Source organism: Eleutherodactylus coqui, chromosome 5, assembly GCF_035609145.1.
Source record: "Eleutherodactylus coqui strain aEleCoq1 chromosome 5, aEleCoq1.hap1, whole genome shotgun sequence".
Taxonomy (NCBI): Eukaryota; Metazoa; Chordata; class Amphibia; order Anura; family Eleutherodactylidae; genus Eleutherodactylus; species Eleutherodactylus coqui.
In genome coordinates, this window is record NC_089841.1 from 185,791,025 (window position 1) to 185,806,869 (window position 15,845).

The window sequence follows — 15,845 nt, forward strand, 5'->3', positions numbered from 1 at the left end:
CGTGGTACAGATAGTATTTCAGAAAATACTACTTTGCAGGTTCTTATCCTAAGCTTACATTCTACGGTAGTTCCCTGAAATCATTTTTAAGGACTTTCCATCTACCTCTAACTTTGTCATTGGTGCCAATGTGTACCATGACATATACAGTAGTATGTTAGGCTGAATGAAGCCTATTTCCACCCCCTAGTTGATCCCTAGGAAGGCAAAAACCCCAAGAGACAGAAGCCAATTAGCCCATTTGGGGGAAAATTCCTTCCCAACTCCATAATGGCAATCAGAATAATCCCTGGATCAGCCTTTGATAGTTCCTACTTGACTGTAAGACCCAGAACTACAAACCCGCTGGTCACCTAATGACCTCTAGATCCTCACCAGCCCCTCCCACTAATCTGTCAGCTTGATCCACAATGTTTCAAACTCGAGAGCCATTAAGACAACACAACGTTTGATGATCCCGGGCTTTGTGGCAGATATCCCTGTCTGTCCCCCTAATAATTGAGTCCCCCGCTACCAGTACTTGTCTAGCCTGCCCTGTGCTCCTATTTTCCTTCTTACTGGAGCAGATATTTCCCTGGCAGTCAGAAGCCATGTTGTGCTGCAGCAGTGATAATCCTATAATTGCATCACCCTCATCTGCCAACTTTGTAAACTTGTTGGGATATGCCACTTCAGAATTAACCTCCCTGGATATCTTCCCTCTACCCCTCCTTCTAATTGTCACTCAGCTAGCTGCCTGCTCATCCTGCGTTCCCAAACTACCATCCACCCCCATATCTATCCCAGCAAGTGCCAGTGAGCAGAAAACTCCTTACCCTGTTGTCAATGGATCTCAGAGTTGCAAGTTGCGCATTTAGATTCAGGATCTGGTTTTCCAAATGTGCAACGCACTCACATTTCATACAGTTGATTGGTATGTGTTACCATGTGGTAGTTGCTGGTCCTCCCGGGGCGGTGGTGTATGGGGTCCTGCGGTCAGGCGCGTCCCCCGGCTTGTTGTCCGGCTGCCGGAGGCGCGGGTGCCTGGCTGGCATGGGCTGCGTGCGGCTGGTGGTGCGCACCTGTGAGTGCAGCTGTCGTGCACGAGCTTCCTTTTATTATGCTCTGTTCGGAGTTGTCTGTCTCCCTCTCTCTGCCCCTGGGTGGAGGCTTTTGTTTAAAGGTCGGGCAGAAACTTGCAATCACTGCCAGTTATTGGTTTCCCTCAGTGTGCTAGCTAGTCTGCCTCTGTTGGTCTCCTGCCCTGTCATCTTGTCTAATATACTTTGTTATTGTGCGCCAGGTTTTTCCATCTGCCTCAGTTCTGCTTAGTATTGCTCGCGTTGGTTATTTACATCTGCCTTTTCTGTCAGTATTCTACCCTTTCCATCCAGGTATGCCAGCGTCCCTTTTCAGTCTCTAGCGAAAGTAGAGACCACCGCCCAGTTGCCCGCCTGGGGTTAGCCAGGAGTGGAGGCAAGCAGGCAGGGACAGGGGTTGTGGGTAAGATCTAAGGCACCTGGGCTGGTGTATCAAGGGTAGTATACCGTAACATAATAATTGGCCCTTAAAATTGCCCTCCAGTGGAGGCCATGAGTACCCTCGCAAGTCAGTTGCAGGATTAAGTGGTCGTGATTAGAGATGAGCGAGCACCAAAATGATCGGGTGCTCGTTGCTCGAATCGAGCTTTCCGCGATGCTCGAGGGTTCGTTTCGAGTAACGAAACACATTGAAGTCAATGGGCGACTTGAGCATTTTTGTATATCGCCGATGCTCTCTAAGGTTTTCATTTGTGCAAATCTTCAAAACCAACGAAAGTGATGGAAACGACTGCATCTCAGGTTCCCAGGTCTCCCTATTAAGCCACAATAGCGGCAAGAGTGCCCCCCCCCCCCCCCTAACAATTCTTACTCCGGACAAACCCTCATTAACAAGGCACACCGTAGCTAAGTACCACACTACCTCCAACCAAGCACCAGCACTGACTGCCGGACACACCGCTGCCTCTTCTCCTGGGTTACATGCTGCCCAACCCCCCCCCCCACACACACACACATGCACGACCCTGCGTCTGCAGCGCACACAAAAGTGTCCCTGCGCAGCTTTCAGCTGCCCTCATGCCACACGCTGGCTGCATAGCCACACCACCCTCCTGTCTATTGATAAGTGCGTCTGCCATGAGGAGGAACCGGAGGCACACACTGCAGAGGTTTGGCAGGGCCAGGTAGCGGCCCTCTTTAAAAGGGGCGGGGCGATAGCCCACAATGCTGTAGAGAATCAATGAGAAATTGACGTTCGATCTTCATGCCAATTCTGTGCCACCTCCGTCAGGAGCTGCAAACGTGGGCATAGCAATAGGGAATCCATGTGCCCACACAGTATTCATTCTGTCAAGGTGTCGCATAGCTCAATCAACACCGCAAGGGGAAAGCCATCTGCACTCTTCCCCCTACCCAAGTCAGTCAGTGTCTTTGTGCCAGACAGGTCAAACACCGCGATGGGAACTAAGTGGGCACCAACAGCATAGGTGGGTCCTAGGCAACCCAAGACATGAACAATTAATAAATCTGAGCGGCCAAACATGGCAGACTTGCACCGCGCCGATGACATAAGCCTCGGCCCACAGCTTTAGCAATCGTAGGCAGGAAGCGGACTTTCACTGCACCTAGGACATGCCTCTGCACAAACCCTCAGCAATCGTGGGCCTAGAGCGGACTCCAATGCTAGCGTAGCTGTGGACATCTCATTAGCGCTGTATTGCTCCTCTAGTTTGGCCCAATGCAGTGCCCCGGATAGTTGAGCTAACGTCAGATAAAATACAGGTGGGCTTTGGCCCACACTGCATGCCCCAGTCAGACTGGGGTATTTTATAAATAGTCACAGGCAGGTACAACTCCGCAATGGGAATTCCGTGTGCACCCACAGCATCGGTGGGTCCCTGGAACCCACCGGCGGTCCGTAAATAAATCCCATTGCAGTGCCCTGGACAGTAGAGCTAACGTCAGATAAAAGTATAGGTGGGCTTTGGCCCACTGCATGCCCCAATCAGACTGGTTTTTTTTATAAATAGACACAGGCAGGTACAACTCCGCAATGGGAATTCCGTGTGCACCTACAGCATGGGTGGGTCCCAGGAAGCCACCGGCGATACATAAATAAATCCCATTGCAGTGCCTTGCACAGCTGAGCTAACGTCAGATTAAATACAGATGGGCTTTGGCCCACACTGCATGCCCCAGTCACACTGGGTTTTTTATATAAATAGACACAGGCAGGTACAACTGCACAATGGGAATTCCGTGTGCACCCACAGCATGGGAGGCTCCCTGGAACCCACCGGCGGTACATAAATAATAGAGATGAGCGAGCACCAAAATGCTTGAGTGCTCGTTACTCGAGTCGAACTTTCAGTGATGCTCGAGAGTTCGTTTCGAGTAATGGACCCCATTGAAGTCAATGGGCGACTCGAGCATTTTTGTATATGACTGGTGCTCCGCTAAGGTTTTCATTTGTGAAAATCTTAGCAAATCACCAAAGTCATGTAAAAAACACAGAAATGGATAGGGCAGGCGAGGAGCAACATGCAGGGCTGCATTTCGGGCTCCGAGGTCTCACTATTAAGCCACAATAGTGGCAAGAGTGAGACCCCCCCCCCCCGCACTGTCAGCATAACGATCGTTCTCCTCTGCCACAGCTGTAACAGCTGTGGCAGAGCACAACGATGTTAACCCATTGAATTCAATGGGGCCGTCAATACAGCCGGCTCCATTAAAAGCAATGGGCTGCCGGCGAGCGTGGGAGGAATTTTCGGGAAGGGCTTAAAAATATAAGCCCTTACCTGAAAATCATACTAAAATGTGTAAAAAGTAAAAAAAAAAATATGTTCACCTTGTCTCGACAGGACGATGTTAGCCCATTGAATTCAATGGAGCCGGCAATACAGCCGGCTCCATTGAAAGCAATGGGCTGCCGGCGAGTGTGGGACGAATTTTTGGGAAGGGCTTAAAAATATAAGCCCTTACCTGAAAATCATCCTAAAATGTGTAAAAATAAAAAAAAAATGTATAGTCTGTGTGGGAAGCACATTATAGGCAGACCCCAGTAACATTTCAGTAGTAACACTAGGCAGAGACCCCAGTAACATTTCATTTGCAGCAGTATAGACAGACCCCAGAAACATTTCAGTAGTAACAGTAGGGAGAGACCCCAGTAACATTTCATTTGCAGCAGTATAGACAGACGCCAGTAACATTTCAGAAGTAGTAACAGTATAGACAGACCCCTTTAACATTTCTGTAGTAACACTAGGCAGAGACCCCAGTAACATTTCAGTTCCAGCAGTGCAGACAGACCCTACTAACATTTCAGTAGTAACAGTAGGGAGAGACCCCAGTAACATTGCATTTGCAGCAGTATAGACCGACCCCAGTAACATTTCAGTAGTAACACTAGGCAGAGACCCCAGTAACATTTTATTTGCAGCAGTATAGACAGACCCCAGTAACATTTCAGTAGTAACAGTAGGGAGAGACCCCTTTAGCATTTCATTTGCAGTAGTATAGACAGACCCCAGTAACATTTCAGTAGCAACAGTAGGCAGAGACCCCAGTAACATTTTATTTGCAGCAGTATAGACAGACCCCAGTAACATTTCAGTAGTAACAGTAGGGAGAGACCCCTTTAGCATTTCATTTGCAGCAGTATAGAAAGACCCCAGTAACATTTCAGAAGTAGTAACAGTATAGACAGACCCCTTTAACATTTCCATAGCCGCAGTATAGGCATAGCCCAGTATTAGTAACATTTCATTTGCAGCAGTATAGACAGACCCCAGTAACATTTCAGTAGCAACAGTAGAGACAGACCCCAGTAACATTTCATTTGCAGCAGTATAGACAGACCCCAGTAACATTTCAGTAGTAACAGTAGGGAGAGACCCCAGTAACATTTCATTTGCAGCAGTATAGACAGACCCCAGTAACATTTCAGTAGTAGTAACAGTATAGACAGACCCCTTTAACATTTCCGTAGCAGCAGTACAGGCATAGCCCAGTATTAGTAACATTTCATTTGCAGCAGTATAGACAGACCCCTGTAACATTTCAGTAGTAGTAACAGTATAGACAGACCTCTTTAACATTTCCGTAGTAACACTAGGCAGAGACCGCAGTAACATTTCAGTTCCGTCAGTTCAGACAGACCCCACTAACATTTCAGTAGTAACAGTAGGGAGAGACCCCTGTAACATTTCAGTAGTAGTAACAGTATAGACAGACCCCTTTAACATTTCCGTAGTAACACTAGGCAGAGACCGCAGTAACATTTCAGTTCCAGCAGTTCAGACAGACCCCACTAACATTTCAGTAGTAACAGTAGGGAGAGACCCCAGTAACATTGCATTTGCAGCAGTATAGACGGACCCCAGTAACATTTCAGTAGTAACACTAGGCAGAGACCCCAGTAACATTTCATTTGCAGCAGTATAGACAGACCCCAGTAACATTTCAGTAGTAACAGTAGGGAGAGACCCCTTTAGCATTTCATTTGCAGTAGTATAGACAGACCCCAGTAACATTTCAGTAGCAACAGTAGGCAGAGACCCCAGTAACATTTCATTTGCAGCAGTAAAGACAGACCCCAGTAACATTTCAGTAGTAACAGTACAGAGAGACCCCAGTAACAATGCATTTGCAGCAGTATAGAAAGACCCCAGTAACATTTCCGTAGTAGTAACAGTACAGACAGACCCCTTTAACATTTCCGTAGCAGCAGTATAGGCATAGCCCAGTATTAGTAACATTTCATTTGCAGCAGTATAGACAGACCCCAGTAACATTTCAGTAGCGACAGTAGGACAGACCCCAGTAACTTTTCATTTGCAGCAGCATAGACAGACCCCAGTAACATTTCAGTAGCAACAGTAGGGACAGACCCCAGTAACATTTCATTTGCAGCAGTATAGACAGACCCCAGTAACATTTCAGTAGTAACAGTAGGGAGAGACCCCTTTAACATTTCCGTGCAGTTTACAGCAGACACACAGCGGTGTAAAAAATGTTTGAATTCTTATTAGCGTGCAGTTGGAGTGAGACAGCGCTTATGTAATGCAAACTGTAGCCAGGAAAAAAATTATTCAGAAGACTGCAAGCACGCCTAGCTGTGCAATATGCAATACTGATACACCTGAGCCCACACCAGCCACGCAGTGAAATGCAGAGAGTCACAGCTAGCCGTAAGGATTTTCAGTTTTTTGGGGGTAATTTTTAATAATGCAGGCTATATTGCGCCAATGTGAGTTTCCCTGTATGGGGGTCTGTCACCGTGCGTGCAGTTTACAGCAGACACACAGCGGTGTAAAAAATGTTTGAATTCTTATTGGCCTGCAGTTAGAGTGAGACAGCGCTTATGTAACGCAAACTGCAGCCAGGAAAAAAAATTATTCGGAAGACTGCAAGCACGCCTAGCTGTGCAATAATGAGGTACTACAACTACCAGCAGCCACGGAATTAAATGCACACGGTCACAGATAGCCCTAAACTGGTGCTTTTTTGGGGTACTTGTTGACAGGATTCTACAGTAGCACTGTCCCTGCCTCACCAATACTGCCCCTATACTCTGTATAATTGGCTGCAGACTGAAAACGCAATAGTCTGCAGAGCCCAAGATGAAAGAAAAAATTTGGTGCAAAGCTGCTCCTAGCAGCAACAACGGTAATTCACACGGTAAGATGTGGCCCTAAGAAGGACCGGGGTTCTTCTAGACAGGATTCCACACTACCACTGTCCCTGCCTGACCAATACTGCCCTCATACTACGTAGTACAGACTGCAGCCTGAGAAGGCTATAGCCTGCACGTCCGATTTAAAAAAAAAAAAATTGTGCCAAACTACTCCCTGCAGCCACAACACTAATGCACACGGTGGCCCTAAGAAGGAGCGTTGGGGCTCTTGAAGATGCCAACACTCTAACTATAGCAGCAGCACCCTCTCTAATCTCTGCCAGCGTGTGTCTGAGGCGAGCAGCGGGCGGGAAAGATTTAAATACTCGGCGGTCACCTGATCTCGCCAGCCACTCACTGTAGTGATAGGGCTGGAACCTCACTGGAGGAAGTTGTAATGCCTTCCCTGCATGTCTATTGGCCAGAAAATGGTGCTAACATTTCAGGGAAGTAAATGTTATTGACTCGAGTAACGTGTGGTGCTCATCACGAGTAACGAGCATCTCGAACACCCTAATACTCGAACGAGCATCAAGCTTGGACGAGTATGCTCGCTCATCTCTAGTCGTGATTCAAGACCTGTCCGGTTGTATGGTGGCCCCGGAGCAGTGGGAGTTAGTGCATGTTTCTATTGCCTCTTCTATTCCTGAGCCCAAGTGTCCTCTTCCTGAGGTATTTTCAGGGAAGAGGAGCAAGTTTTTTGTGTTTCAGCAGGCATGCAGATTGTATTTACTGATGTGGCCCCACTCTTCCCGCTCAGAATCCCAGAAAGTTGGATTGATTATGTCCTTACTTCGGGGTACCCCCCAGACATGGGCCTACTCCTTGCCCGAGAGTTCGGCTTGCCTGCAGTCTGTTGCATTGTTTTTTCAGGAACTTGGAGGTATTTTTGATGAGCCGTACCGTGCGGGGTTGGCGGTATCTCATCTCATGTTTCTACGTCAGGGGCAGCAGTGGGTAGAGGACTATTGCTCTAAATTTAGACTGTATGCAGGTGAAACCTCTTGGAATGATAGCACCCTTAAAGATATGTTTTGTTGGGTCTTTCTGACGCTGTCAAGGATCTACTCATTTCTCATCCCGCTCCCGTGACACTCAATGATGCGATGGAATTGGCGGTCAAAGCTGACAGAAGGCTGAGATCTAGAAAAGAGGAACGTCAGGCCCATAAGGCTAGGGAATCCGGCAGACCCGCTCCCCCTTCTTCCATGCCAACTTCTGGTGCAGAGCCTATAGAAGTGGATCAGCTAAGTCCCTAGGAACAGCGACGGTTCCAGATGACACATCACCTCTGGCTCTATTGTGGGAAAGCCGGACATCGTGTAACGACCTGTCCTCAGAAGCGTCTGCAACATCAGTCTGAACCGGTGGAAAACTTCAGATCCTAGGCGATCTTTGGGAGGATCGCCTAGGATCATAGGTACTCCCTAAGTTGTTGGTGCCTTGTCAGATTGGCTTCCGGAATTTCACTCGGTCCGGTCAAGCTTTTATTGATTCGGGTGCTGCCGCCAATTTGATTAGTTTAAGTTTTGTCAGACCTCTGATGACTGAATTTTCAGCCTTAAAAATTCCCATACACTTCACTAGTATTGATTCTACCCCTCTGTCTGCATGGGTTGTTCAAATGGAGGACTCCCATGTTACAGTTCACTGTGGGTGTTCTCCATTCAGAGAATCTGTCGTTCTTGGTAATGGAAAGGATGTCTGTTGAAGTAGTGCTTGGTATGCCTTGGTTGGCACTGCACAATCCTCGATTTGATTGGTCCACTCGGGAATTGACACATTGAGGGTTCTCCTGCAGGGGCAGTTTTCTTCTTTGTAGAGAAGAAGGATGGGACGTTGGGGCCTTGTGTGGATTATCGGGCTTTGAATAATATTACAGTTAAGAACCAGTGCTCCTTGCCCCTGATCCTGATTTATTGAATCAGGTGGTAGGGGCCCACTGGATTTCCAAATTGGACTTAAGGGGGGTTTACAATTTAATTTGCATCCGAAAGGGAGATGAGTGAAAGACCACATTCAACACCTCATTCGGACATTTTGAATGTCTAGTCATGCCCTTTGGACTTTGTAATGCCCCTGCTGTGTTCCAGGAATTTATGAACGCAGTCTTCCACGACTTCCTAGGGGTAATTTTGGTCATATATCTCGATGACATTCTGGTGTACTCCCCAGACTGGGACTCACATGTGCGGCACCTGAGGCTGGTTCTGACCCATTTGCGTGAGTACCAACTTTTTGTTAAGTTAGAGAAATGCATTTTTGGTACTAAACAAGTGTCTTTCCTTGGTTATGTGATTTCACACACGGAGATTCAAATGGAGCCTAATGAAGTGGCAGCAATCTCCCAATGGGTCAGATCAGATAACCTGAAAGCTCTCCAGCGGTTTTTAGGTTTCGCAAATTTCTACCGTAGATTCATTAAGAATTAGGGCGCCCACCCACTGGCGTTTGCGTTTTCCGCGGGAAAAAAACGCAGCGTTTTCGCCGCGTTTGCCGCAATTTTTCCGCGCGCTTTTCGCGGCGCTTTTCGCGGCGTTTTCGCGGCTTTTCCATTAATTTCCATTGACTTTCATGGGTGCATTAGGAGAAAAATAAGGACACATATGCAACTGACAGTTCCTATGTTAAAAACGCAAACACAACGCAAAAAAAACGCCAGTGGACAGGAACACATGTTATCTCTATGCCTGTGCAGGAAAAACGCAAAACGCAAAACGCAGGTAAAAAAACGCCAGTGGGTGGGCGCCCTTATTCTGTTATTGCTCAACCCCTGACTGATCTTACCAAGAAGGGTGCCGACTTGGTAAGATGGTCGCCTCAGGCCCTGGAGGCTTTTAGTCGTCTCAAAAGGGCGTTTACTGCTGCCCCGGTGCTAGTATAGCCTGACGCGCGGCGACCGTTCTTCATTGAGGTTGATGCGTGTAAGGTGGGGGCTGGGGCTGTATTGTCTCAGGAAGTCAGCGGGAGATCTGGGTATAGTCCATGTGCATTCTTCTCGCGGAAGTTCAGTTCGGTGAAACGTAACTACGATGTGGGTAATCGTGAGTTATTGGCAATTAAGTGGTCTCTAGAAGAGTGGTGTCACCATTTTGTCTGTGCACGCGGTAAAAGTCAGTGTCATGGTCCGGAAGGGCCTATGAGACCGTTACCAGTGCCCTTTCATCCGTGGTCGCATTTATCAGTAGATTTAATCACCTATCTACCTGAGTCTCAGAAGTTCACCACTATCCTAGTTGTTGTAGACCGTTTCTCAAAGATGGCACATTTTGTGGCATTAAAGAAGCTACCTTCTGCGATAGAATTTTCCAAGAGTTTTGCAAAAGAAATCATTTGTCTACATGGGGTTCCCGAGAACATTGTATCTGATCGCGGTGTTCAGTTTGTTGCGCAATTTTCGCGAGCCTTTTGTAGAAACCTGGGAACGTCGCTTTTCTTCTCGTCAGCATTCCGCCGCAAACTAATGGTCAGACTGAGTGGAAGAACCAGGATTTAGTGCAATATTTACAGTTGTTTGCTAGCGAAAAGGCTCTTCAGTGGGCAGAATTCTTGCCGTTGGCAGAGTTTGCACTGAACAACCGTACATGTTCTTCCACTGGGGTATCTCCATTCCTTTGCGTATATGGTCCGCATCCTCGCTTCCTTACAGCTATTTCTACTCCGTCTGCCTGTCCTGCAGCTGATGTCGCCACAGACGCACTGGAGGGGATATGGAAAGATCCTGGAAGCAACGGCGGCTCGTATGCAGTTGCGTAGTAGGAGGAGTATGTCAGTATCAGAACCTTACGGGATGGGACAGAAGGTATATTTGTCTTCTAGAAAGCTCAAGTTGAAGGTCCCGTCTTTGAAACTGGCGCTGCGTTACGTAGGTCCCTTTGTCATCATGCGGGTAGTAAATCTGCTTGCTTATGAACTTGATTTACCAGCTACATGGAGGGTTCACAGGGTTTTTCATAAGTCATTATTGAAACCTTTTGTCCCTTCGGTGAGTTAAGGCTAGCAGGCAGAAACAGGGGTTGTGGATTGTTCAAGGACTGTATACATGGCACAAGATGTACACTGGATGGCATTGTTAATGAAGGGTTTCACAGTAGCAGGAAGAACACCTAGGTGTTATGTTAATTATCACAGAGAGGGTTTCGCTTTTGCCTCTAAAACGTAACTTTGCCCTTCACAGATATAGACTAAAAAATAATTATTTATTAAGATCCTTTAAAAAACATATATGGTCTATTTTAAACACACAGAACATAAAGACAAAGGGGTACCACAATATCCCTTCCGTACAACAAATCTCTGATTTTTATCACGAGATTCTTAGGAATCCAGATAGTGATGTATGACTGGATCACCGTATGATGTTTGTAAGTAGTGTATATAGTCACGAATAGATCAGTTGGTATGATCAAAGAGATACAAATAAGCTCATAGGCTCAGGCTCGTATGATGTTTGCAAGTAGTGCATATAGTCACGAATCAGTAGATCAATACACTATCTGTCTAGACCTAACTATCTTTTTTGGATCAGTTTGGAGCATTACGTGGATTTTGCTAGCTTCAGCACCTATTGTCTATATATCAGACAGGAGGCTGATATCTATCACTAGCAATTTGTCCTCTGCTCACAAATCTGATAACCATATAACCCGCGGGGAACACTACCATCTATTACATGACCCTCAGAGCGGGGCAACTCTCTGACCCACTTATTAGATACCACATACTGTCAAAATAATAGACAGATAGTGTATTGATCTACTGATAGTTGTAACAACTAAAAAAGTTGCTCCGGAAATAACCAACTTGGTCTGACGAAAGAGGAGATTTTTATTCTTTCACGCTCTATCTCAAATGAAAAACAAAATTAAGCGAATAATGGTGAACATATTACGCCTCACATGAGAGATCTATTTATCCTCAGTGGTTGATAAAACTTACCTGATCATTACCAAGTGATCTCTGTTTATCACGCAGTATAAAACTGTGTATACTAACACAAGTAGTCAGTTTAGTATATGTTGTGCTCCTGATGAACCACGTATTTGTGGGGAAACGCGTCGAGCCTGAGCCTATGAGCTTATCTGTATCTCTTTGATCATACCAACTGATCTATTCGTGACTATATGCACTACTTGCAAACATCATACGAGCCTGAGCCTATGAGCTTATTTGTATCTCTTTGATCATACCAACTGATCTATTCGTGACTATATACACTACTTACAAACATCATACGGTGATCCAGTCATACATCACTATCTGGATTCCTAAGAATCTCATGATAAAAATCAGAGATTTGTTGTACGGAAGGGATATTGTGGTACCCCTTTGTGTTTATGTTCTGTGTGTTTAAAATAGCCCATATATGTTTTTAAAAGGATCTTAATAAAGAATTATTTTTTAGTCTATATCTGTGAAGGGCATAATTGATGATATTATAGACTTTCCTGCTTCTGTGAACTAAAACGTTACTTTTATTCAAAGAAAAAACTAAAAAGGATTTTTTAGAACAAATCCTAAGGAGACACAGACGAACAAACAAACTATTTAGAACAGATCCCCAGTCCTAAATATGGAGATAACTATGAAAGAGAGGGAGATAGTCGATCCTATCACTAGGTTAGGCTATATCATATAGCCGCCAGCCTACCACAGAGGCTGGTGCTGCTGCTTTATTATTTTGTTCCTGCTATCCTTCTGGGGGGGAAACTGGGTTGGTTTATTTACTCTAGCCTAGTGATAGGATCGACTATCTCCCTCTCTCAGGTGGTTATCTCCATATTTAGGAGTTTATCAGATCAGAGTTTCAACTTGATCGACCTGATTATTATTTATTTCTGGTTCCTGATGAAGCTACTCTATCTGTAGCGGAAACGCGTTGAACCTGTGAACCTGTTTGAACTTGTTGAATTGAATTTCTCTTCTTGTTGACATTGTTCACAAGAAGTCTGCTGATCTTTAGTCACACCGTGATGGCAGTTCTGCTGCTCATTCGCTTGGCATTTACATCCTTACATGAGAAACTCGATCTCAGTTATTTGTACATCTTCACGGTTGGTGACGTACTAGACAGCGGTATCTACAGTGAGAACTGTGCACCGGAAATTAACTTAGGAGCATCTACCTGTCTCCTACTTATCTATTAGCTGTCTTCCTATATAGGAACTCTATGTAAGTGTAAGCCGCCGACCGGGGTGGGCTTTCCAGAATACAGCGAAGTCCTGAACAAAAGACGCGACTCAAAACCAATCCGTAGCAATGAGATTTTACTTAATTTGGCAGAACCCTTAACCAACCCGAACTCCCCCAGAAAGTTACATACACTCAGCGGGGAAGCTGAGACTCTTGTGCCATGCAGCGCTGTGCTCTATAATGTGCGCCTTCAATATCCTCCAAGCTTTTGCCTAGCCGCAGGCCGTCTCTAACCAGCCGCTATTACCTTCTATCACCCTGGAAGTAGGAACAATCAGTGAGGATGCTAGGGAAGCACAAGAGCTTACAATCTTATCAACACACCCGTATTCTCCCCTTACACAACACCACTCAACAGATATAACAATATATATAGCTCACAAGTCAAGGCAAAGTACAGTTGCGTAACGTGTGACTTGTAGATATCCTTAGACAGCTCTACGAGTATAGAGTTCTCTGTGTGTTAGGACTATGTTGGACAGCTCAGTCCCCAGCAGTGCGGCCGGCGGCCATCAGTATGCCTAACTAAACTAACTAACTGCCGGCCTTGTTATTAGTCTCAGTCAGATTGGCGGTGCGTGCACGGTTACACCAGAGGCCTTAGTTCTCTGGCTGACCCGGGTCTGGTGGGTACCTTTAGACTTTGTCCGGAACACAGGAATAGGATTTCATCCAAGAACCATATGAACTCACTGACGCCGCTACTTCTGAGCCCGGTCTGCAATGACCATCTTCTCCGTTAAGATGGTAGTCTGACAAACTCTGGAACAGTCTCTAATGCAGCTCCCCTCACGGAAGCTCCGGTCCTCGTTGGGGTCCTTTTTCCGGTGGATCGCAGTGTCTGTCTCGCTAGCTGCAGTCCTCACCAGCTCATCTCATCTCGCTCACACGCATCTAACCGCTTTCCTCTGCTCCTCTCTATGGTCATGATGCACATCTTTTTTCTCTGTCCCAGTCCAGAGCACAGTGACCTCTTGTGGTCAAAAAACAAAATGACAGTTACAACAGAAACGGACATTCCCAGCAGGAGGACTGTTTCACCATCTTACATGCCACCCCACTAGATGTTGCCGTCCCCGGCAACCTCCCCCACTCAAACTCATCCTGCGCGTAGCGCTGTGGGGGTACACCAGCGGTGGACCTGGCTGTCCTGCGCAGAGTCATAGGACCAGGGACAGTTGGCACACTCGGTGGATGTGGTTCTGCTGGCTGGGCATCTCTCTCCCTGGGTGGCGAGCTTGTCACGACCGGGGACTCCGACATGGCCGGGACAGGAACTACCCACCATTCATCATCTACCAGGGGTTCCCCAATACTAGGGGTAGGGATAAGCATCTCCTTATCAGCCGCAGGTTGCTGAAAGTGACAGTGTCTCAACATGTTACGGTGGAGGTTCCTTGAGGGTCCCCCATTCCCCTCGGGCTCAACCTCATACACGGGGATATCAGGATCTACCTTCTGCTTCACTATGTATGGAACCGCCTCCCACCGCCCATCCAATTTTCCGGTTGGCCTCTTGGCTCTGACTATCACACGATCACCTGGAGCATACTCGTCCATCTGCACTGGCCCCGGGTTGGGGTGCACCACTTGTCTCAGGCGCTCACCCACAACCTTATGTATTGCTCTCAGTCGGCGACGATGATCTTGCACCCAGGCGGTGGTGCTTCTCGGCGGAGGCTGTCTCGGATCCGGCATGTGAAGATCCTCGATCTCCTGGCCTGCTCTCCCAAACATAAGCATGTGTGGAGAGTAACCAGTGGTATTGTGAACCCTATTGTTGTAGGCCCACATCAGCTCAGGTAAGTACTCTGGCCACTGGGCTTTTTGACTTTCCTCTAGAGTCCGCAGCATCTGTATCAAGGTGCGGTTGAACCGCTCACACGCCCCATTCCCTTGTGGATGGTACGGAGTCGTGCGGGAACGTTCGATACCATAGAGCTGATACAGCTCCCTCATCAAAGCACCCTGGAAACATGCCCCCTGATCTGAATGAATTCTCCGCGGACACCCAAACACTTGTATAAAGTGTTTACAGACTGCCTCAGCAGCCGATTCAGCCGTCTGATCTCTGGTGGGTACGGCCACTGCATATTTTGTAAAGTGGTCCGTCATGACCAAACAGTAGGGGCGTCCTGAGGTAGAGTACCCGATCTGTACATAATCAATCAATAAGATTTCCAGGGGGGCGGAAGTGCGGATAGTTTGCACAGGGGCCCGTTGCTCGGGGCTTTTACTCAGCCCGCAGGACCGACATTTCAGACATGCCTCGGTCACCATTTCTCCCAAATCCGGGCAATATACGAAGCGCTGGAGCCATTGGTACGTCTTCGCGCTCCCAAAATGAGCCCCCCTCTCATGGGCTTCTTGAGCGGCAGCTGGTCCCAGTGACATAGGGATGACAACCTGTTGCCGGTGCTGCAGCTCTGACTGTACGTATATGGTCCGGCACAAGAGCCCCTGGTTAATACTCAGCTTATCCCATTGTCTCAGCAACTTCTGACCTTCCTGCGTCAGACTGGCCCGCTCGTCCGGGCGAGACCAAACCTTAGTTCGGACCCACTCTCTCACTTTCCATAGGTCCGAGCAGCTACTTTGGACTCGTTCCCAATCTCCCAACGTCTTCCCCAACACCATCGGCATCCCTGAAGCCACCCCACTTGAATGTGTCAGATTCTGGAATGGTGGTACTCTGCCGAGGTGTGGAATTTCAGTGTCTTCTAAATCCTCTTCTCCCCTCTTGGTCGGCGACCCCACTGGAACTCGGGAGAGGGCATCGGCGTTGCCGTTCTCCCTCCCTGACCGGAACTGGATGCGGTATCGATACTTGGAAAGGCGGGCCATCCATCGCTGCTCAAGGGCGCCTAGCTTAGCGTTCTCCAAGTGCGCTAGCGGGTTATTGTCCGTCATCACAGTCACTTCTGCACCCGTCACATACTCTGCAAACTTCTCAGTCA

At 47.3% G+C, this 15,845-nt stretch overlaps 2 protein-coding genes across 3 annotated transcripts in view; both read right to left on the reverse strand.

The window, feature by feature from the left end:
* Positions 1-15,845, reverse strand: part of LOC136628212 (immunoglobulin gamma-1 heavy chain-like) — a 147,682-nt gene that overhangs the window by 16,874 nt on the left and 114,963 nt on the right. The gene's annotated exons all lie outside the window — the stretch shown is intronic.
* On the reverse strand, positions 13,597-14,885 carry LOC136628211 (uncharacterized). Its single transcript, XM_066603938.1, has 2 exons — positions 13,860-14,885; positions 13,597-13,802 (listed from the first exon to the last, which is right to left on the reverse strand). Exon 1 carries the CDS (start codon positions 14,845-14,847, stop codon positions 13,888-13,890), a length of 960 nt encoding a protein of 319 aa, XP_066460035.1. The 5' UTR covers positions 14,848-14,885; the 3' UTR covers positions 13,597-13,802; positions 13,860-13,887.

Coding starts and splice junctions, on each gene's coding strand:
- LOC136628211 (XM_066603938.1), bottom strand. CDS start 14,847: ATGAGGGAGCTGTATCAGCTCTATGGTATCGAACGTTCCCGCACGACT.